Consider the following 23,214-nt stretch of genomic DNA (forward strand, 5'->3'; position numbering starts at 1 on the left):
TAGTTAAACTTACAATATAGTTTAAAAAATATAAATATTGAGTAGGTCTTTTAAAATATTGAGTATAATTGTTAATGGTATTTGTTTAAAAATTTAATAATTTTCACTTTTATTTAAATATTCGTCGTTTACAGATAATTAATAAAGTCTTATATGATTTATATGTCTATCCCATTCACTTTGGTCATAAAATCAAAAATGGCATCTGCGTCGATTTGTTTTTGTTGAATACGTGACAAAATATTGAAGTTATAATTAAAAACAAAGCAATAAATTCAAGTTAAAGAAAGCCCCAAGATGGGTGTACCGGCATTCTTTCGTTGGCTCAGCCGCAAATACCCAAGTGTGATAGTAGAATGTGTTGAACAGAGGGTAAATAACCTTAACCTCTAAACCTCACCTAAAATGTTTAAAACAAGCGATTTTACTTATGTATTTTGTTTTTCTTCAGCCAACCGACGTAGACGGTCAGTTAGTGTATGTGGACTCCTCATTACCAAATCCTAATGGGATAGAATTTGACAATTTATACTTGGACATGAACGGCATTATCCATCCATGCACGCATCCTGAGGACAAGCCGCCGCCGAAGGACGAGGACGAGATGATGGTGGCCATCTTCGAGTGCATCGACAGGCTGTTCCGTATCGTGAGGCCCAGGAAGCTGCTGTACATGGCTATTGATGGAGTTGTGAGTTCATGTTGGCACACTTTCTATTAGTTTGATGTTTGTTTATACTTGTTTATTTGTTTGTAACCTAGATGGTTGTGACTTGTGGTGTGGTACCTTCTTGAATTGTGTCTGGACTCATGTGCAATAATAACAAAATTAAATGTAATTACTAAGAAGATATAAGAATAAATTAAGTGTGTGATATCCTACATCAACAGCCATTCATGAATAGAATGTTTTCTACAAATCTTGCTATTTGGTTTTATCTTTAGTCCTATGAGAATCAAAGTAATACATTTTGCAGATTTGAAACTATTTTCTTATTAATTGTATGAGTATGGCATCTCAACAGTTATACAAATTTTGATTTCAAAAAGATTACTTTACTATGTAAATATGATTGTGATTTATTTGGAAACATTTTAATACTCTTAAACATACACACATGGCACTGTATGCTGATATTCAATTTTGTTATTCTTCTGCTTACAAAATCTTTTTTAATAATATTCTTATTCTACACTTGTGGATTAATGCTATTTGTTATGTATTATTCATCAAATCCTTTTTACATTATTGTTAAAAATTTATTTTAATTTATAATTTCTTGTAGGCTCCTAGAGCAAAAATGAACCAGCAGAGATCTCGGCGATTCCGTGCATCCAAGGAGACTCAGGAGAAGATTGAGGAGATTGCCCGCATCCGGTCTGAGCTGCAAGCTAAGGGTGCCTACCTTCCTCCTGAGAGGCCCAAGGAAGCACACTTTGACTCCAACTGCATCACACCAGGAACCCCATTCATGGACAGGCTTAGCAAGTGCCTACATTATTATATTCATGACAGGTATAAAATGTATTTTGATTGTTATGTTTTATTTCTGAAAGTTTTAAAAACGAATCTTACTTTTTGTGGTTAATCTATCTACTATTACTATTGTATTGTATGTACTTTATATTTTATAGTTACTGTATATTTTATATATGTTCCCTAGTAAAATATTTAGATAAAATATAGTAATTTGTTCACAATTATGAGTATTCTAATGAAAAGAAGTCATTGCAAATGATCTATGAACCCCACATCTGATTGTAGGGAACAAACAGAATTATGTAATGTGTTCATACTATAGTAAAAATAAGTGTTATGTAATGTGAAGTAATCTTAGTATAAATAATCATCTTTATTGTTTACAGATTAAACAATGACCCTGGATGGAAAGGCATCAAGGTCATCCTTTCAGATGCCAATGTGCCTGGTGAAGGAGAGCACAAGATCATGGACTACATCAGGAGACAGCGTGCCCAGCCAGACCACGACCCCAACACCCAGCATGTGCTGTGTGGAGCTGATGCAGACTTGATCATGTTGGGGCTGGCCACCCATGAGCCCAACTTTACCATCATCCGTGAGGAGTTCAAACCCAATAAACCCAGGCCCTGTGATGTTTGCGGACAGTTGGGTAAGTGATTTGACAAATTTATTGTACTAATGTAGCTTAGCATAAGTGTATACAATTTTAAAATTAAAAATATATGAAGCAAACCAATGCTAGTATGCATCAGAAGAACTAACTCTCACTAAAAAACTGTTGGTGGATAATAATCCATTTTATCCATTATCCATATTAGATTTAATAATAATTAACAGGCTTCAGGATGGTATAAAAGGTTATAATAGACATATCTAGCTGTTTCTCTAATAATAATATAATCATCACTAGGCCACCTTAGTGCACTCCAGGCCTAGATTGTGATAGACAATTATAATACTTTTATTTAGGAGTGTACTTTATTATATATTCTATATATTGGAATAATTGGTGTGTTTAATAACTGCATATAAACATCTTCTGCCCAGGTCACGAAATGAAGGAATGCACTGGCAGCTCGCCAGACGCGGCGCTGGTCCGCTCCGACCCCGCCTTCGGGAACCAGGACAATTTCATCTTCGTGCGGCTGCCCGTCCTCCGCGAGTACCTCGAGAAGGAGCTCCAGATGCCCAACCTACCATTCCCGTATGACTTTGAAAGAGCCCTCGATGACTGGGTGTTCATGTGCTTCTTCGTCGGCAATGACTTCCTGCCGCATCTGCCCAGCTTGGAGATCAGGGAGGGCGCGGTGGATAGGCTCGTCAATCTGTATAAGAAGTGTGTTTATAAGACCAGAGTAAGTTGCAGTCAGACTTTAAACATAATAATACAATGTATGATACAAAAAAAACAAATGAGTTTTTGTTTGTTGGATCTTCGGATATGTCTTGGCCAGTATTCATAAAAAAATGTTGAATTGACAAATAATATGTAAATAGATTTTGTCTCCTTTTTGATGTGAAACATCTATAGCCGCACGTAAAACCGATTTCTGGCGTGGCGACGCATGCCGTGCCAAGGTTAATGAACCCGTCTATATGCAGTAGTAGGTAGTCACGATTTGAAATAAATTCGTAAATTTTTGTATTTAATGAAAATAAATGTTTATTCAATAAATAGTCATCGTTTACTGGAAAAAAATCGTAATATTTTATTTTATCATTATGACATATTTAGTTCCTATCACAATATGTTCTTTTCTGCATATTACTTTTACAAAATAATGTCGATGTTTCACATCTGCCAGGCGTCCCGTGACGGGTCACATGATTTTTTTTTTTGTTTTAAGAAGTACACCTAACCCATTATTACCTTTTCATGTCTACTTTTTTTGCCTGAAAAAAGAATTGATAATGTAACAGTAAAGCCACTGTTTAGTTCATACATTTTCACATGCCCTACATAAAATTTTCTCTATTATAATCAATCATTTTATTTCTACTTGTATATTAATATTCTATAGACGTTAGATAATATTATATCCATAAAATCATTGTACTGCTATGGTATGGCGCTAGTGTGCCAAATACGATGAGAAGAAAGGAAACTATTTCTTTTTATTTAATTTTTCATGGAACCTTATTTTAAATTGGAAACAATGTGTGTCAGGGTTGGATCACGGTGTCCGGCGACGTGAACTTGGAGCGAGTGCAGGTGATAATGGATGAGTTGGGCCACGTGGAGGACGAGATCTTCCGCCGCCGCCATCAGAACGAGCTGAGCTTCAAGGCGCGCGAGAAGTCCAGGAAGCAGCAGAAGGTCAACTTCGCGCTGCTGGAGAAGACGCAGTTTGCGCCTATGGTTCGTGGTTACTCGTCTCCACAAAATAAGTAATTCTTTTATGGGTCAATGTATACGTTTTTATAATAAACTGCCTATCAAAATCAGAAATTAGTCAATTAATATATTTAAAGTCATTATCAAAAGCAAACTTAGTCGTAAAGCTTATTATAAAATTTCTGACTATATTCATGATAAAACAGCTTGGGACTGATCAATAACAAAATTATTAGTTAATTAAGTAAATGTCAAAGTGTAGCGTATCTTGCTGAACAAACTTCTTTTTTTTAGATAAATGTAAAGCAAGATACTGGAGCTAATGCTTTATTAATTATATGTAATAATAATGGCATTTAAAAAAATGAAAAAGAGAATAATTATTTTTAAAATTAAAAAAGACAAACCCACTGAGTTTCTTACCGGATCTTCTCAGTAGAGGTCGCGTTCCGATCCGGTAGTAGTTTAAGAAAATATTGTAACTGACAATTTGTAAGTGCCCCTGTTGGCCTATACAAATAAATATATTTCATTTCATTTCGTGTTTTTGTTTATTGTAAGCTTGTTAAGAAAGTGAGAAATAATTTAAATCATGCTAGAATAATAACTAAGTTAAGTCTGTTTTTATCTATTTGAAACAATTAACATTACTGTTATTTTATGCTTTTTACTTTTGATTTTTAACTTTGATTTATTATGAAATGGTATATTAAAATAGGAAATGTATAATATTTCAAAGAATATGAAAATATCAATCTCATTTACTTGTAGATTTTTCTGTTGTGCCACTCGAAAGTAAGATAAGATGTTCTATTTTTTCTTTCAGCCCTTGGGTGGTGGATCTAAGTCAGTGCAGAATGCACGGCAAGAGGCAGCCGATATACGGAAGGCGGGCATGCAAGCGGTTTCCGCGGTTTGTATCTATTTTGGTTTAATAAACAAGTATCTGACGGGAAAAAATAATATCCATCTGCTGTGAAACGGTCATGTAAGTCACTAAATCTAAATAGTAAATGATCTCTGATAGCATTTAAATTGAATACTGTTACATTATTGCTTTACGAGGACTGAATTCTCCCCTTCCTTTGTGAAAAAAAGTGCTTCATGTAAATATAAATACAGAAAGTGTGGTCTTTATGTGTATTATCGCAGAAATTGGTATATGGCAAACCATTCCTACATTATTGAAATTAAAATCATCACGATCAAACACATTTATGTCCTGCTTCTACACATTGGTCTTCTTTTATAGTGAACAGCCTGTTACCTATTAGTGATCGATGTGAAACAGGTCATAATTGCTTAAGTTAACTGTGCAATAGTTAACTTTACATCAAATTATGAACATAAAATATGTCCTTCACAGCAAGAAGAAGAACAGAAGCGGGGTAAGAAGCGTTCAGCTGCCTCAGCGGGGCTGGACGACGACGACGACGACGACAAGCACGACGAGGTGCGGCTGTGGGAGGAGGGCTTCAAGGAACGCTACTATGAGAGCAAGTTTGAAGTGAGCCGCGACAACCTCGAGTTCAGGTAAATGTTGTTACTTTGATTTACTGTCTGTGAGATCCTTTTTTTACGAGGGGGAAAATTTCAAGAGATACCATGGGAGAAACACGAGGTCATGTGGAATTTTTACATTCATGACGCTCGTCACATCGTCTGGTGAACACGAAGGTACGACCACACATACCGCTGACCATCCCGGGGTCGCTGGCCGATCGGATCGAGCTCTCACTTTTGATGCCCGCAACCCTGGAAGCCCCCTTTTAGTGACCTCTTGCGAAAGGTAGACGATCCCGTAGCCTTATTCTGCTCTTGGAACTACAGGGCAGAAGTCTCTGTGTCATTCTAACAATCGTTTGTATGATAAGATATGTTGTACTACCCGCAGTTTGAATAATAAATGCGTGATTGCAAACGGTCAGCCGACTCGAGTCAGTCCTATTTCGGTAGCGGCGAGAAACGGACGTGTCGTAACCATACGAGTAACATTTAGGTTGTTTCCTTGAAATCCCAACCTTTGTGCTATAATCTCAAGACGTAAGACTGTCCATTATCAGTAGTTATTTTTATTGCGCTGTTTCTTAACTTTTATATTTAAATTAATTAAGAACAATAAGCGTTCGAGCTTAAACGTTTAAAGGTGGAACTCACAAAAATTGATAAATGAGTTAATTAAGCATTAAGTAATTAAGTTTTTATATTAATTTCTTTGTACAGGTACCGTGTTGCGTTGCAATACGTGCGCGGGCTGTGCTGGGTGCTCCGCTACTACTACCAGGGCTGCGCGTCCTGGAAGTGGTACTTCCCTTACCACTACGCGCCCTTCGCTTCCGACTTCGTCAACATCTGCGGACTCTCCACCAAGTTCGAAAAGGGCACGCAGCCGGTATGTGCCTAGAATTTTACACATATGTTTAGTCTTATATTATTCGTCTAGAAAAACTTAGGTAAAGTAAGCGTCCTGATAAGTGGTTATTGCCGCATGGACATGTGTAACCCAAATAGGATAAGAGTCCTCACTGAAATCGATACATAATTCTATAAGGTTTCTACGTTGCGAAAAAATGTACGTTTGAAGGTTGAAGTCTACCTGTAATAAACAAATGGGAATCTAATTATCCTATATTAATATTCTTTAAAATTAGACTTGTATTTCGACTGTGGTGACACTACGGTTATACCGTGAAAATACAGAAAACTATCAGATGTGTGACGGCCGTAATAGTTTCAATGTTTGGTTGCAGTTCAGACCCTTGGAGCAGTTGATGGGCGTGTTCCCGGCGGCCAGCTCCCAACACGTGCCCAAGCCCTGGGCGAAACTCATGAGTGATCCTGTAAGTAGATAAATACACAAATGTTACTACTGTGTGTGTTTAGTAATTTAGTAAAAATATATTTTATAGCACTCTGAGACCTAAACCCGCATTTTAGCCACGCTTTTCCGTCTCCAAAGTAGCCGATTCTTACACTGTATTAATGTCAGTACACTACCCTCACAGTTGTAAAAAATAAACATCGCTATGAACGTTTCATACTTTTAAATGTTATTTGAAAATTAAAATTGAGTAAGGATTATTTTGTTTCAAGCAATAATTATGTTAATATTTTATTTTGCATGTATTTATAAATATTTTTGCCATTTTGTATATTCTAAGCAATAGCATCAATGTAAGACTTACTGTTGAGCTGTATCGAATTTTATTGTTTGTTTTGACTGTATTTTCGCTACGCACCAAAGTAGGACATATTTAAATTAGGAATCATTATCAAAATTAACCATAATACTACTCCCGTAAAAACTTGATAAAGCGAACTATTTGTTGTCGTACGGCATTCGGATTATCAAAAATTTGGATAATTGCGTTTTTAAGAAAAGCTATATGATCCGATTGAGGAAGGCAATGTTTTTCGACCGTATGTTTGTACGTATATATTCATTATGTTTAATTCTTTGTCAAACCTAAACGACTTCACTAATATTGACATATGATATGTCGTTGTATTCATCTAAATTGCAAAGATAACATAGGCTATATTTTTACGCAATCGGGTTTTTGGTTTGTATTATAACTTTCTAGTTGCGATTTGGCTGCTTTCTGGAATTTAAATGCACATACCACACACAACGTAGCTAATCTGCGGTTATTACAAAGTGACTTGTTCACATTTGGCAATACAAATAATCTGTATAACTGACGTCCGGATAATCGATTTTGTACTGTATCACTAGTATACAGGGTGAATTTTTCAAACGGGCCTTCAGGGCCAAATTCGAAACTATAAGGATTAGCGAAAAATGCTGAAAGGAGTTACGAGGCCGATTTTGGTAAAAACTAAAACTACATCATTACTTTTTAAAAATAACTTTTTTCCTAGCCGGGAATCGAACGAGTTCATTTTGAAAAAAAATACACCCACTATATTATTCCACTATCTGATAGTGTTGCTTATAAGGATCAAAATCTGGGAAGTAATAATAGATGACAAACTAAAGGAAAAGCCTCAATTTTAAGAAAATACATATTTTTTAATATTAATTTGGCAGTTAAGTTCCCGCCATTCATCAATTTAAACATTTCGCGTATTAACATTTTTTTTGGCTCAATGTTTCAAATCATTCGAAATAGATGTTCTATTCTCCAAGAATTTATATTTTTATGTCCGACTTAATTAAGGTTATTTTTAGGACCATTATAATAGATTTAACTTGCTATGGGCGGAGTTTCATTTAATACCGATGTAAAGTTCACAATTTGCGAGAATGACTTTTTCGAGTCAAATCCGAGTGATTACTAAACAAAGAGATATAGAAAATAATATTCAACGTTGAAACGAAGTTGTAAACAACAAACAATAAGAATTTACTATTTAATCAGTTATCTATTTTTATTAAAAAATAAATCCTAAAAACGGCGGTAACTTATTTGCCAAACTATTACTTTCTCATATTAAGCCGTATGTTATGGTCATAACATCGAATAATTAGTTGATTAACCACCAAATTTTTCAATGGTATGACTTATATATGTTTCTAAAGAATTATACATAAATCATTTGTTATGTTTAATCCTTAAGGATTAGTATGCCAATGTATGAAAATAAAGTGTATTTTCTTAAAAAAAATCCTTTTCCTTTAATTTGTTACATAACATTACTTCCCAGAATTTGATCCTTATAAGCAACACTATCAGATACTGGAATAAAATAGAGGGTGTATTTTTTTCAAAATGAACTCGTTCGATTCCCGGCTAGGGAAAAAGATATTTTTAAAAACGAATGATGCAGTTTTAGTTTTTATCAAAATCGGCCTCGTAACTCCTTTCAGCATTTTTCGCTAATCCTTATAGTTTCGGATTTGGCCCTGAAGGCCCGTTTGAAAAATTCACCCTGTATATTATGTGATTGCTTATCATGTTTCTTTAATACGTTTAGGTGGAGATGCCACTAATTATTTTAAGATTTGTATGTAACATACAAATCCTAAAATAATTAGTGGCATCTAGACCAATGGCATATAGCCTAAATGGCTTGATGGATTTTGACTTATTGTGGTGTAGGATTTGCCTTTATCTAAATATTAGCACCCTCGCTGCGCTCGGGCGCTAACTTCACGCCGTGCAAAAATAGGCTACTTTGGCCACGCGTATCGTAATGTACTATTTTAATACATACACAGAAATTAGAAAATGTTGAAATATCATTTAACTCCTTTAAAGAATGAGGGAATCCTTTAAGGGATATAAATAACTATAAATAAACATTATATTTAATTTGTATTATTGAGCTATGGTTGATATTAAGTAATTTATCTCATTCGCAGTTCTCGCCGATTATTGACTTCTATCCGACGGACTTCAAGATCGACCTGAATGGCAAGAAGTTCGCGTGGCAGGGCGTCGCGCTGCTGCCCTTCGTTGACGAGAACAGACTCTTCAAAGCACTGGAGCCCTATTACAATGAGCTCTCGCAGGCCGAGAGTGAGTAATGTTGTTTATTATTTTATTTAACAAGGAATGATTTGTTTTGAAATCTATGTAATAACTGGTTACAATGTTGGGTTTTGATCGATAACTTAAGGACTAGAGATGAACGGATGGACTCTATATTTTCATTAATGATTTCTTATGAATGCATGATTAAAAATCTTTACGAAAACGAAACAAAAGAAAATAAAGCACATTTGCGTCGAGTCACGTTGTAGATTTGCATGATGCAACATCACAACGTTACACGACGTCGTAACGTGTCGTAAGAGTAAGGTGCTTCAAGCATTTGAACGTATGAATTTCTATTGGATATTGAGCATGTTTGATGCCGTACGTTTTGTTCAGTCCAACGCAACGTCCGCGGCAACGACCGGCTGTACGTGGGCACGGGCAACGCGAGCTACGAGACGCTGCGGTCGCTGGCGCGCTCGCCGGCCGACGCGCGCCACCCGTTCCGCGCGGAGGGCGTGCGCGGCGACGTCATGCTCAGCGCCGACTGCGTGTGCTACGGCGGGTGAGTGCGGTGACGTCACGCGAGCTACGAGACGCTGCGGTCCTTGGCGCAGTAGCAAAAGCAGCAGCAGCAGCAGCTAGTGAACAAGTTTACAGCCAACCAATGATCACTAATAATCGCTGTATTTTGTATTTTGCATATACACAAGTTTAAAACACAAACCACTAGCCCGTTCATTTATGGTAACACTCCCTTTTTTATAATATAGGAGTAACACACGAGCTTGCAGTTCACGTGATGGTTAGTGACTAGTGGGGTTGATTACAAAGGTATTACATATTTTAACTCGGCGACAGATGCGCCGCTACCCCTAAGGGCTGAGCTGGAACGCCTCGGAAAAGAATATCTCCCTTACCACCACACTCTTCAAACCAGAACACACAACCGTAGCACAGCAGCGTTTAAAATTGCTGTTATGAGGCAGAAGTAGGTGTGGCGGTAGTACCGCCGGAGTCGAACCACAAAAAGCTCTACCACCATCACTCTTTCTCGTATATACACGACTTTAAAACAAACTAAAAATCTCCTCAACATACATTTTGTATAACATATATATTTCCAATCCACCAGGCAACTCGCCTCCCCCGTGATCGGCCTGCAACCGGTATTAGACAACCGCGCGGTGTGCGTGCGCTTCCAAGACCCACAGTACCCTGAAGACTTTATATTCCCCGCGAGCCGGTTGAGGGGGGCCACGGAGCCGGCCAGGGTGCTCAAGCCAGGGAACCTCTCGCACCAGGAGAACAGGAACTGGCGGCCGCAGATTGGTGAGTGTATCGGTGCTTCGTTTAACTTTTTGTATGGAGTTTATAAGTTAAGTAATACTATATAATAGAAATAAATAGAATGCGTCGTAGTTTTGGTTAGTTATAAATTTGTTTTAATTTAATAATTTATGAAGTAGACGTTGAGTATACATAAAGTAAATATAAGAAAAAAAAATTTGATTTCTTACCTTTAGATGGCAACTTATTTTCCAGAATTTGATTCTTATAAGTTCTTCTTAATACACTATCCGACATACAGTATATCTATTTTTTTTTCGAAATCAAATCTTTGAATTCCTGGTTACGGAAGCATTTTTAATATAATTAGTATGATTAGATTTTTTCAAAAAATTGTCTCTGTAACTAACCATTAGGCATTTTTTGCTATTTCTTATTTACATTTGGCCATCCACGCCCACATAAAAAGTACACTCCGTACAGTTAGTACCTCTCGCGCTATGTGTAATGATTCTTTAGGGTTTCAGTAATGTGCATGACCGTAGGGTTAGAAGTATCTTCTACGGTTTTTGTAAAACTTGTGTGTGTGCACAGGTATGGTCCGTTCGAACACGGCGGCGTCGCTGGAGCATATCTTGCAGTGGATTGTTGCATAAATGGGTTGTTGATGATGATGTGTGTGTGTTCAGGTATGGTCCGCTCGAACACGGTGGCGTCGCTGGAGGCGGCCGGGCACCGCATGCTGGGCCACTCGCTGCCGCGCGACCGCCAGTACGGGAACGTGCCGCCGCCCGCGTCCGGATCGCATCTCGGTGAGTACACGAGGATATGCTATATAAAATTGATTTTAAGTGCGTTATATTTCAATGACGACCCGCATGGCGGAGCGGTAACAATACTGGTCTGACGCGCAGGGGGTCCCGGGTTCTATCCCCAGCCAGACAGATATGTAAATGATGATCTTAGATTTCTGTTTCTGGGTCTGGGTGTTTGTGTATTTGTCTGTGTGTGTCCATGGCACCCACGACACAGGGAATCCTAGTGTGGGGTGTGAGTGTAGAAAGCGTGTTTTTTAATGTGTATAGTCCGCACCGAACTGCTGAATATAGAAACGAGTCGCGTCGCATTAGCGGGACGAAGATAGCAGGGAAAGGCACTCTCCGCTGCCCACTCTCGCCCACGGGTACATAGCGTAGTTACTGTGCTACTGTTGCTACGGAGTATATACTTGTAATATTCTACCGCATTGGCTCTCTGACTACACCTCCGCGCGACAACTTCAGATCGGACTAGAAGTTTGGCGAGGATCATACTAACATTACCCAACGTTACTTACGTCAGATGAGAACATTATATTTCAAATTGGTTTTTATAGCATCGTTTTTAACAGTACTCCGTAACTCCCGTTCTTCATAAATTAAACATAATTGATTTCAATGTTTGCTTGTGATACTGTATATACAAAATTTATTAAAAATATCTTTATGAATTTACTGTAAATGAGGTTACAACAAAGAGAGTCCTAAAAATTAAAAGTGACCCTAACGCCTGCAGCCCTACCCATAACGTTTATACGTCTTTCTATTTTATGCAATGTTACATGCGTCTCCATACCTTTTCTCCATACTATAAAGTACACCATTGAATTTCTTTGCTCTTACCTTCGTGTAAAATGTGTAAACGTTTTGGGAAAGTAGTCGTTTTAATTTCATAATTAGTAATAAAAATAAATAACATTATCTTTCTTATACCATAATATATTTATCTTACAAAATCTCTATCGACTTGTTTTAATTGCATTTTGACTTTTAATTGGAATAATTAACTTTATAAATTATTTCAAAAATTAATTACCGGACAACATAAACGACGTACCCGCTAGGCAACCCTCGCTCAACTCCCCCCCACCAACTCGCTAAAATTTAAAAAAACTAATAGCCGTCAAACGCCAGCAAATATTTCATTAAACTGTAATCCGTCGTGGGGCAACAATGGCGGAAGGGCAGCTGTAATTGGGTCACGTGGCCGCTCCGTGACGTCACCCGCGCGGGGGCGCTCATCGCCACAATTTGTTTGCGGCGATAGGGGTGATTTAGTATTAAGGTATTAATCGCTGCCGTCTATGACTTGGTGGTATGGTTTAAGGTTTATGTTTGGGTATATGTAAAATATATTGGGTATAGGTAAATATGTAAAATGTATTCATGTGTGTATATTTAAAGCACAGATTATTAAATATACTTCGCCGCCTTGAAATTGAATGAAGCCACAAACGGCTTATTAGTAAGTTATTTTTTTAATTCTTGACAAATAAAAACATTTTTAGAGAAAATTTACGAATAAATAACTAATACTGCGTAATTTACATAATAAATAAATAATTGTTTCAAATATTTTAGGGACATTTTAGCACAGAGACGTGGCAAAACTTTTTTACGCAACTTTCATTTCTCAAAACTGGGTACATTTTCTTGTTAGGAGTGAGTAATTTTTACTAATCTATGGCCGATTATTACATCTGTACCAAACCCATACAGTACAGGAGTTCAATGATTCTATCTGAAGCTGATCACATATGCATTGCCACTCTTGGGGCCTGAGATAAGATAAAAAAGGGTAATAATGACTTCGCAACAATCCGCTATCCATAGTCAACTTACTTTGATAATGCACTGTTTTGGAGCGAAACATGTATCGGTGACCTGTCAGTCACTGTAGTAATATTTTCATGGTATATTCGACGCTATTTCAAAGTTATGTAGTTCATGCGGACATGGAACTTTCAGGAATGTATTTTCAAAGTGGCCTGATTGTATGATCCATATTGGTAGCGAATTGTTGCAAAATAGTTTTATCTTAACTTTGTAGATGTTGCATTGTTTACAAGTTACAAGAGAAACGTCGCAACTCACTCCAAATCCATAAATATATCTGTCGTAAAAGCCTATTACGTGGTATGCGAGAGGCACCTCTCAGAGGCGGCTGGCACAAGAGGCCCTCGCGTTCGGCTAATAAGCCAGCCCATTACAACGGCGACTATGCACTCCTTTGTTCTTGTCTGCTGCGGTCGGGTAATGGTGGACGGAAGTGGAAACTGATAGACGCCTAATAGGTGGATTTTTTGTAGAAATGACCGGAAGTAAGTGTATATGATTGGCTGAAAAGATTTTTTATGTTTTTGTTATGAAAACAGAAAAAAATATTACCCATCCACTAAGGTGCTGCTCGTTTAAAACTATAACCACCCAAAATACTAGAATTAGCTGTGGTCGATAACAAATATGTTGTTGTCCCCAAGAACAGAGGAATAAATTGGAATAATATATATGTCTTAAAATATTATTTATACTAGAGCGTGATCCATTTGCGGTCCTACGAAATGTTAAAACATTGGGTCGATTAACACCACCTTTAACAACACATGTAATGAAAAAAACCCCGTTTCAATTCGAATAAATAAAAAACATCCGTAGTCAGTCAGTTCTGTTTAACTAATGTAATAGCAGAACCGTTTTAGGAGTCTATATGTTTTATTGTTACAGTAGTAACTTTCACCACGTCTGAATGTTTGAGTGTAAAGTATTCTTGAGTTTTACATATACTGGGAACGTTACATGTTGTATATACTATAGTGATTAACAATGAATGTAAATATTACTTAGCGACACGTCGTTGAAGCAACGTTTTGTTTTTAAGAGATTGTAGTAACAAATAATCGTGTAATTCACACGATGCTTCAATAAAATAACGTTTGATAAATAAATATATGTATTTTTTACTTTTTTTTTATCATCACGTAAATTACGCGGTTATTTTCTATGGTAAGTCATAATTGAGCTCGAATAGCATTAGAATCCTATCTAACGTCAAGTATCTTGCTACCCCTGAAGTCCAAGTTGGATCACTTAGCTTCAGTTTCCCTGACTTATAAGACTTTTTACAATAAATAAAGCGAAAAACCGGCGATATATAGCGGTTTCTTGTATTGCCACCCCCATTTATTTTCAACCTTTATTTTAATTTTAGCATTTCTTGTTATAGCGACCTCCCTTATACATACTATAATTTCAAGTGTATCTATTACATAACACTACTGTTCAGGACATGGGGCCCTGTGACAGACGGACAGATAGCGGAGGCTTTGTGATAGGGTTCTGTTTTTACCCTTTGGGTACAGAACCCTAAAACGATGGATTAGTTCAATCGAATAAAATGAACATAGAGCGGCATAGCAGTTCCCGAGGACCTTTCTCTTTGATATGTTAAGTGTTTCAAATCTGACTGCTATCGCAAGAACACAAAGCACAACGTAAAGAAACTTAAGTGTTGATAACACAAGATTCGTATTACACAGCGATATCAGCTGGAGCTTACCAATTAGCTGAGCCGTCGCGGTGTGCATTGTGAGCGCGATGCGATCAGACCGGGGCTAATTAGCCGCCATTGTCGCGTAGGTGGTCGAAACGCGATATGTGGGGTGGATTGTCTTCGGCTACGTGCTACGTGGGAACGGGGGTTGAGCGGTTTTCGGTGTCTGCACAGCTTGTAGTGCACCTGATGCTATGTGATCTTCTTGGCTCATGAAAAATGTGTAATAAACTCCAAATAGGGATTGCAATTGTATCTGAAGTATCATATAAGCGTGGTTGTCTCAGGGGAGTAAGTTGGTATGCTTCATATGAGTGTCACTACTTAACCACGCGGGACAGGTAGTTAGCAATGTAAAAAAACCTGACTGATTGAAAATATAGCCGTCTCGAGGACCAAGTGTCAATGTCTCAGGATTTTTTTTAATCTTCTTTGTGTGGTAAAAATGTTTCAGGACTTACGAGGATTGTATAAGCTAGAATTATATTACAAGAGCATTTAAACTTCCTCTTAATTAAATGAAAATAGTGTATATTAAATATTACTTTGAGGGAATATACTGTTTGTTTGGAAGAAATTAAATAATTATGTAAAATAAAAATGTCGTGTATATACTTAACTTTTAGGAAGTGTTTTAAAGGTGGTAGAACCCTTTGTGGTTCGACTCCGGCGGCACCACCGCCACACCTATTTCTACCTAATAACAGCAGTGTTAAGCGCTGCTGTGTTCCGGTTTGAAGGGTGTGGTAAGGGAGACAGACTTTTCCGAGGCGTTCCAGCTTAGTCCTCAGGGGTAGCGGCGCATCTGTGGCCGACCTCAGGTAGGAATATCTAATCCTATCTGGGGTTGATTACAGATGTCCATGGGAGGCAGTAGCCACTTACCATCAGGTGGACTGCATGCTCGTCTGCTACTCTTATATTATAAAAAAAAAAAGAAAAGTGATTATCCATTTCAGAGTAGGTATTATTACTTTAAAGTTGGGTATAAAGTAGTTAAGTGACCATCTTTTGTTGCGTAACATTTTAAAATATGTCTTATTGAAGCTAATCTTAAATGGATCTATTACAACAGCAAAACATGCAATTAAATTACCCGAGCACTGGCATTATACATTCCGTGCCATCGGCTCCGACGAAACAAAATTACGCGCAATAATGGCTGGCTGAAAGGAATCCATTATAAAGAAATTCGAAATTCAAATTGGCCTACGGTTCCGCGAGGCATTGACGTGTAATAGCGCGCGAAAGCAAACAGGAAGTGCGAAGGGACGCCATTGTCCGACGCAGTGTCGCCAACTACGAAAATAATAATTATCGAGGGTTGGCGGGCACAATGGGGTGATTTTTTTTTAAATAACGGGTCGATCGGCTCAAGTGCTTCCTATTATCCGGTTCGAGAGGATTACGCTACAGTATCGGCCGCTTTTTTCGTATCGATTTTTTGTCGCACCCTTTAACCAGGTGGCCGCGGAGGTGTGCTAATGCCTATTTTACTTACTTTTTATCTCTTAATCCGCTAAAGATATCCTTTTAATATTGTAAAATGTTATCTTTTACGCAATTTTCTGCGATGTCTTCTCAAGGATTTTTATTCATGCGGATTTTTTTATCTGTTGTATTAAAAAGTGCGTGCTGTCCATTATAATGACTGTAACAAAATAGATTTGCTACACATTTTTCTATTAGTTTTTTTGTATTTTGCGTCACTACTTTGTAACGTAGTCTTAATCTCTAAGATTTTGTTGAAACTTATGTTTTGTAAACCTGACTAAGATTTATTGAAACTTATGTTTTGTAAACCTGTGTAAATCGTTGCTGACATTAATATTAATATTATATTACAAAACATACTCCAATATACTATTTTAATATAGGTACCCAGAAGTACTTGACTTGACTTCCAATTAATCTCTTTTTAGTGCAGATCAATCAAACAACAAAGTGCAAGAAAACTAATTCGTCTCTATGGATCAGGGCACAGAGTGTATATTCGTCCACAGACCATAATAAACAATTCGCTCGCCTGTAGGGGGCGGCACGTGCCCTAATTATCCGAACACCCCCAAACTACGGGAATTTTTAATTGAATACGCTTATTTGATTTCGAGATTGACGTTTTTCAATAAATCAAAAAACAAAATAATATGTTGACTTTACGGATTGCAAATAGCGTTATGTAGAACGAATGAAAGATAATCTTGGTGTTTATTATATTTGTGTTTAGTCTTGTACTATCTGATAATTTCACTAATGTTCGTATATTTAAGGAAGTAAAAGTTTACGTTTAAAAGTAAGTCAATAAAATATTATTGACATGTATTGTTTACCAACACAGGAATAAAACTGTTCCATCCATCCGACTTTACCTTAAATTAGAATTTAAACATCTCATCATTGAATAAGATATTCACGTTACATCTGTATAGATATAGGTATTCGATAATAATATTGAAATGAAATTTATTTAACAGTAATAATAGTTAGTGTATTAGTCAGTTACTTTTGAACCCTTTGCTTGAATTAGTCATTAGTTTTTCGTCTAAATATCGTCGTATTTTTCGTGTCATCATTATGACTATCACCTATTGAGGCCTTTTGTTTACAGAAGAGTATTATTTTAATATCTACCATCTCAAAATAACTTTTTTGATTACTCATTTTGATTTTTTGATTACACTTTGATTACAGTACATAGTGAATTCGTTTTTCCCATACAAATGTATAATATCAGGTACCTGCGCAATCTCGGCTAATTTAGCTCTCACAGTGGCAATTGTCTCCCGGAAGTCGCAACACCGGAAGGCGGCGCACTAAGAATACATTTCCACGGTAAACGCGGGTAGTTGTAGTTTTGGACGAGCACTCGACGACTCCGCAAGGTTTGAGTATTGCCAGATTACCTATTGTCGTGCCGTGATGAGCTCTTGGGGTAGTTGAAGTGACCCAATTTTGGGTAGTAAGCACCGCTGAAGAATCTTAATAGTTAAATGTAAATAGAAATGCCTTTTTTTTTGTTTAGCGGTTTGTGGATGTTGATCAAAATTTTTGTTAATTTGGTTTGAATTTTAATTGCTTCGTTTGTTGTTGTTTTACGACGAATTGTAGATACTTCGAGGGCCCGAAATAGAGCTTTTAACAAACATAAATATTATTCGTACTCTTATATAATTATGATGACATCTTAAAGTCAGAGCTGAGACTGCGCGTGGGACTAGATCGGCCTTCGAATACGACTGCTGAAGTTTTTTGTTCTAAAATATAAATAATCTTCTTCCTTCTTGCTGCTATTTCCAATACAAGGTATCACAAAGATAATAAATCCGTTGTATTGTAATTCTCTTACATGATAATCGAAGTTACAGAATTTGAAAACAAGACATGTTTTTAACGAGGTGTACATCCTAATCAAGGTGTCCACCGGCTGCCGTCTACCAATTTAGTTGTTACCGTTCGCAACAAATTGAAGTAGGGATCCCTAAAAACTGTTATTTCCTCAACTTTAGCCTCGCGTCGAGGTTTAGACACTTGAGCACGCGCCGCCGGCACCGCCTCTAATTATTACGGAATCGCAGGTTACGTTCCCCGCGGTCGAGTGCCCACCACGCCGTGTCTCGTTTATTTCGCATTTTCTATTTTTTTCCTTCCTTCAAGAGAAATTGTCAAGAGAACGTCACTAGACAACCCTGAACTGTCGAGAGACAAAGGCCAATCTCGAGCTCGCCGTTGACGTTGATAAGGTGTATCGGGCGGTTTTTCGTTGTTACTGGATTCGCTATGTTCTAATAAGTGTCATCTTTTGTAAGGCTCATAATAGCAAAATGTACAGTTACGGATCTGTTGCCATATATTTAAGTTAAATAAATAAAATAATGTTAATGTATTTAACCGTGTTTTACTAATCACAAGATTATCTTCGACAAAAGGTTGAGAAAAAGGAATAGTTATAGTTCATGGAATTCGTAACAAATTAATTGATGACGTATTATATTGTAACGTTACATCAAAATTTTACAAAATGTTTTCCATGCTTAGAGCCACATTTTGAGAGAATATTTGGCAGACATTTTGAAAACGCGACTTCACATTTTAAAGCGGTACCATGAATACATTTAGCTAACCATTTTAATGTTAACATGAACCACTCAGCACTAAATGAGTAGCAACTTAATAACATAAAACCAAGTGTACGGCCGACTAAGACCCGTGCCTCTCGCCCGCCTTCCCCTGATTCTATAGAGGGCGTGCTCGGTATAATTTGGGCGCGAAACGACGCCATGCTCTTATTTGCGACGCTTTCACTCGATGAATGTGTCGCGCCGACATCCATTAGGTGCCTATTATAACCGCCGTACTACGACGTCGGCGTCGTATTTTTTTTAACCATTCCAAAGGTACATAGACGTTTTGGAAAGGTGTAAAGACAGCCGCGTTAAAGGCCTCTCAAACACACTGGCTGTCGAAATCCAGCCCGCTACGCTGCGTTGAGATGTTACGTCTCTCTGCCTTTAGATCGTAGTTGGGTATTAAAATTCTATTGCTGCTCTAAATTGTAACAAGTTTTCCATGTAACGGGTAAAGGATTGACGTTTAGTTTTTTAAATTAAAAAACAAGTAAAATGTTTAACTTTCACGACTGTTTAATATAATGTTAAAATCTTTAGTTTTGAATTACATGTTTTTTTTTATACGATCAGGGACTTGATGAGTAAATAAATAGCAGTATGTCTTTATAGTTATGCAAAATGCCTTAAAACTCTGTCACATAAATATAAATCGTACGATTGTGACTGTCACCTACTAAGTTGAATAATATCCAAATGACATCTCGCACAAAACGCCTCCACAAATGCACTGCATTCATCGCGAGTGGCGGGTGTCCCCGGACCAAGAGATCCGACTCCGACAATGGTGGCTAATGGCGACGCCTCATTATGCACTCGAGCGAGTGTAATTGTCGATGGTGCAAAGGTATAGGTGGGAATAACAGTTCTATCGCTGGCGCTGCGTAATAGGCGGCCCCACGTTGGGCGCCAACTCGACTATGTGGAATGTGTTAGTCTCGGTAATCGTTTAGAGGCCTTATGTTAAAGCACTTATTTGAGTGAACTTATCTTAAAGGATTTATTTAAAGACTGTTAAAGTTAACTAATAATGTTTTATATTGTTTTAAGTTTTAAAATAACAAGAAAATCTTACTACTTAGATACATTTTAGATGTATTCAAGTATCGTACATTAATCTTACACACTTACACTGAAATTAATCTCTTAATCCTTCCTTCGGTCGTTTTGTCTTATATTTATTTAATTAATTTAGTGCAATTTTCAAACAAGTTGTATGTTGATATGCTGCAGCCTTAGTTTTTCTTATACTTATCGATTTAATGAACTTACAGCTTAACGCTCTAATGAAATATTTCAAAAGACTTTGGAACTCGTTGATTAGTTTTATTCCATAGAAACTTATTTAAATCGCGGAAATTAGCTGCAGATTGTGGTCCTTCGACCCGGATTTCTTTTCACTTTTCCCTATAATGACTTTTAAGTCTGCTGTAGGCCGTTAAGTTCGTTAGGCGATACGCCCTCGCGGATTATACAGAGTATGTGCACAGTGGTTTGTTTGTGGTTGTTCTTAAGTACAAGAGGCCATCGATGGCTGGAGATCGACTTCAATCCTTTTAAATCCAAAACTTTGCGCAGAATAGCTCAGGATCTCGACGCCTCTACAACTTGGATAAGCTCTTTCTAACGTGGGTATAGAGAGACTAGATGGTGCTTAGCGAATGTAGTTTATATGAGCTCAGTACGAGGAGGAATATAGCTGTCTTTAAGTTATTTTCTCATAACCATAATAGTTTAACCATATTATTTTTAGACCATATTACAATATTTTCATAAATTTCAATATTTTTGCTCAAAAGCAGTACAATGCTAATTTTCTCATATTTACGTTTTGTCTGTTTAGTTTGTACTACAATACTACCTAACACACGATGAGTGGTCACGATGTGTGGTAAAATTGTTTTTTTTTTTTGCGTTCTTGTTTTTCTCAGTAACGGACCGTAAACATATCACTAGAAAATAAGAAATATTGAACTATATTTCACAATCATAGTGATGTCATATCTATTCTATTTACATGCATGGCTCTTCGGCTTAAAACCACTGCAAGGGGCTTAGGGCGCGCGAGTGGTGTCGTGCGGTGCTCGGCACCGTCAGAATCTATTGAGAAACGTGAACTTATACTGTATGTGTTACACATTCCACATTTAGGACATCGGTTATAGTCAAAGTCGTACTAAATTGTACGTTGTTGAAACCTAGCGATTATGCAGATACATTGAGGATATCTATACTTCTATACTAATATTATAAAGAGGAAAACTTTGTTTGTTTCTTTGATTGTAAAGAATAGGCTCAAAAACTACTGGACCAATTTTAAAAATTCTTTCACCATTCGAAAGCTACATTATCCACGAGTAACATAGGCTATATTTTATATGAAATATATTTGATAAATAGATTTTGAGGGGGTACAATTTTGCAGGGTCAGCTAGTAGGAGATATATTGAGGACCACGAGAACTAAATGTATTGGCAGAATTTAAATGTTGTTCTTTTGTAAGTCTTCTTTATTGAATAAATGAAAAAAGATGGGCTGCCTGATGCTAATTAGTGATACTGACCGCCACAAACGGGTAAAAGCGTAAAATTTAATTCTACTCTTAAATTAATGTATTTTCAATCTGGCCAGAAAAATTATAATATAGTTCAATAAATAATATTATAATGTATAATAAGTCCATTTCAACGGTTTTGCCCAGCGGTCTAGATTCGACAGTTATGACAGACTTTCCATTGACATTGCTAATGTTCGTCATTAAGTACCAACAACACACCGGATGTCAAATGGTCTTCGCGTTACTACAATACATAGCTTTGTTATCTTTTACCTCATAACACCCATCAAATAATGGCAGTATGCGGAGAATTCTACTATCTATATTGACATTTTTCTATAATTTTAGTTTTTTATGACAGCTATTTAATTTGCATGCTACCATATTGTTAGCAGAATAAGAAGACCTAAAGTTTGTAACACCTGATTATGCACCTATTCTATTCTATCTTTATAGCCTCTCGATAATACATATATCTTAGAAGATGGACATAAATAAATACGAGAAGCTTTTTATCCCTCTAAAAACATTGCCATTGCAGGCCATCATTGAGAGGCCCGCAGTATTGAGAGGTAATCACCCTTGGATGAAGGATCCAGGAACCAAACAAGTGAATTCGCGCATCTCCATTGTGGATCCGGAACGCTCTCCAGACGCTAACCGCCGCGACGGCACTCGTGTCACACTGTGCGCGGTTTCGACGTCACTCGTATCGCTTAATTAGTAATTCTTTCAACTGGTGCTACTTGTGGCGGATTAGTGGGCGCATAGAGCGGATAATCTGATCTTCGTATAGTATCGTCACGTGGTTTAAGATAAAAAAGACGCTTTCTACACTCATGGCTCTACGGTTCCCTGTGTTATGGGTACCATGAAAACACAAATGCACAAATACAATAGATATTTATATTCACCATTCAGATATCTGTCTGGCCGGGGATTGAACCCGGAACCTTTGCGCGTCAGACCGGTATGGTGAACGATCCGCCACGCGGGTTGTCAAGATTGCGTAGTATTTATCTGTCGTGGGTGGTATGGAAGACATACAAAAACAAAGATGAACATGTATAATGTCGTTCAATTTCCATTTAAGTGTATTTACGGCGAAAAGGATGTTATGTTATTTTTTTTTTTTGTTAAATTATATGAGTAACTTCTACTATAGTCTGATTCATAATTAGGTGTCCAAAATGTAAACAAAGAAATGTCACTGTCAAAATCACAAGAAACAAAAACTTTAACAAACTCAACAAAAAACGAAAATTTAACAAATATACACAATTTAACAAACGCGTTATGTAAACGAGAAAACATTAGACTTCCATCACAATCACGAAAATGAATAATATTAGTTACGAAACTTAAAAATGACAGCACAAGAAATGTCTTGGAATCCGATTGTGTTACTATTATCACATTTTAATTTTCTACCATAAACTTTTTTTTATTATTATTACTATATGGAACGAAATTGAGGTGATATAATTATTACAAAATGTGAATTAATCTTAATTTATTTAGATTATTATTTTATTATTGTTGTATTACTTCAATATCGACAAAAATAAAAACTACCATTTCTAACATATATTCTTGATAGGTCAACACCTTTGTTT

General features: G+C 37.0%; 1 protein-coding gene across 1 annotated transcript in view; it reads left to right on the forward strand.

The window, feature by feature from the left end:
• The first annotated feature begins 184 nt into the window (after positions 1–184).
• Rat1 (5'-3' exoribonuclease 2 Rat1) overlaps positions 185–23,214 on the forward strand; it is a 29,617-nt gene continuing 6,587 nt past the window's right edge. The window contains exons 1-14 of the mRNA XM_073073539.1: positions 185–372; positions 452–691; positions 1,287–1,516; positions 1,867–2,132; positions 2,531–2,838; positions 3,651–3,842; positions 4,645–4,731; positions 5,185–5,351; positions 6,042–6,210; positions 6,569–6,658; positions 9,145–9,301; positions 9,656–9,824; positions 10,395–10,591; positions 11,239–11,361. Coding sequence (XP_072929640.1) covers positions 298–372; positions 452–691; positions 1,287–1,516; positions 1,867–2,132; positions 2,531–2,838; positions 3,651–3,842; positions 4,645–4,731; positions 5,185–5,351; positions 6,042–6,210; positions 6,569–6,658; positions 9,145–9,301; positions 9,656–9,824; positions 10,395–10,591; positions 11,239–11,361 — 2,470 coding nt within the window. The 5' untranslated portion in view covers positions 185–297. The remainder of the gene's footprint in view (positions 373–451; positions 692–1,286; positions 1,517–1,866; positions 2,133–2,530; positions 2,839–3,650; positions 3,843–4,644; positions 4,732–5,184; positions 5,352–6,041; positions 6,211–6,568; positions 6,659–9,144; positions 9,302–9,655; positions 9,825–10,394; positions 10,592–11,238; positions 11,362–23,214) is intronic.

The sequence above is a fragment of the Epargyreus clarus genome, unplaced genomic scaffold (assembly GCF_041222505.1).
Source record: "Epargyreus clarus isolate Ecla_fem2 unplaced genomic scaffold, WU_Ecla_fem_2.2 ptg000006l, whole genome shotgun sequence".
In the NCBI taxonomy this organism is placed as follows: Eukaryota; Metazoa; Arthropoda; class Insecta; order Lepidoptera; family Hesperiidae; genus Epargyreus; species Epargyreus clarus.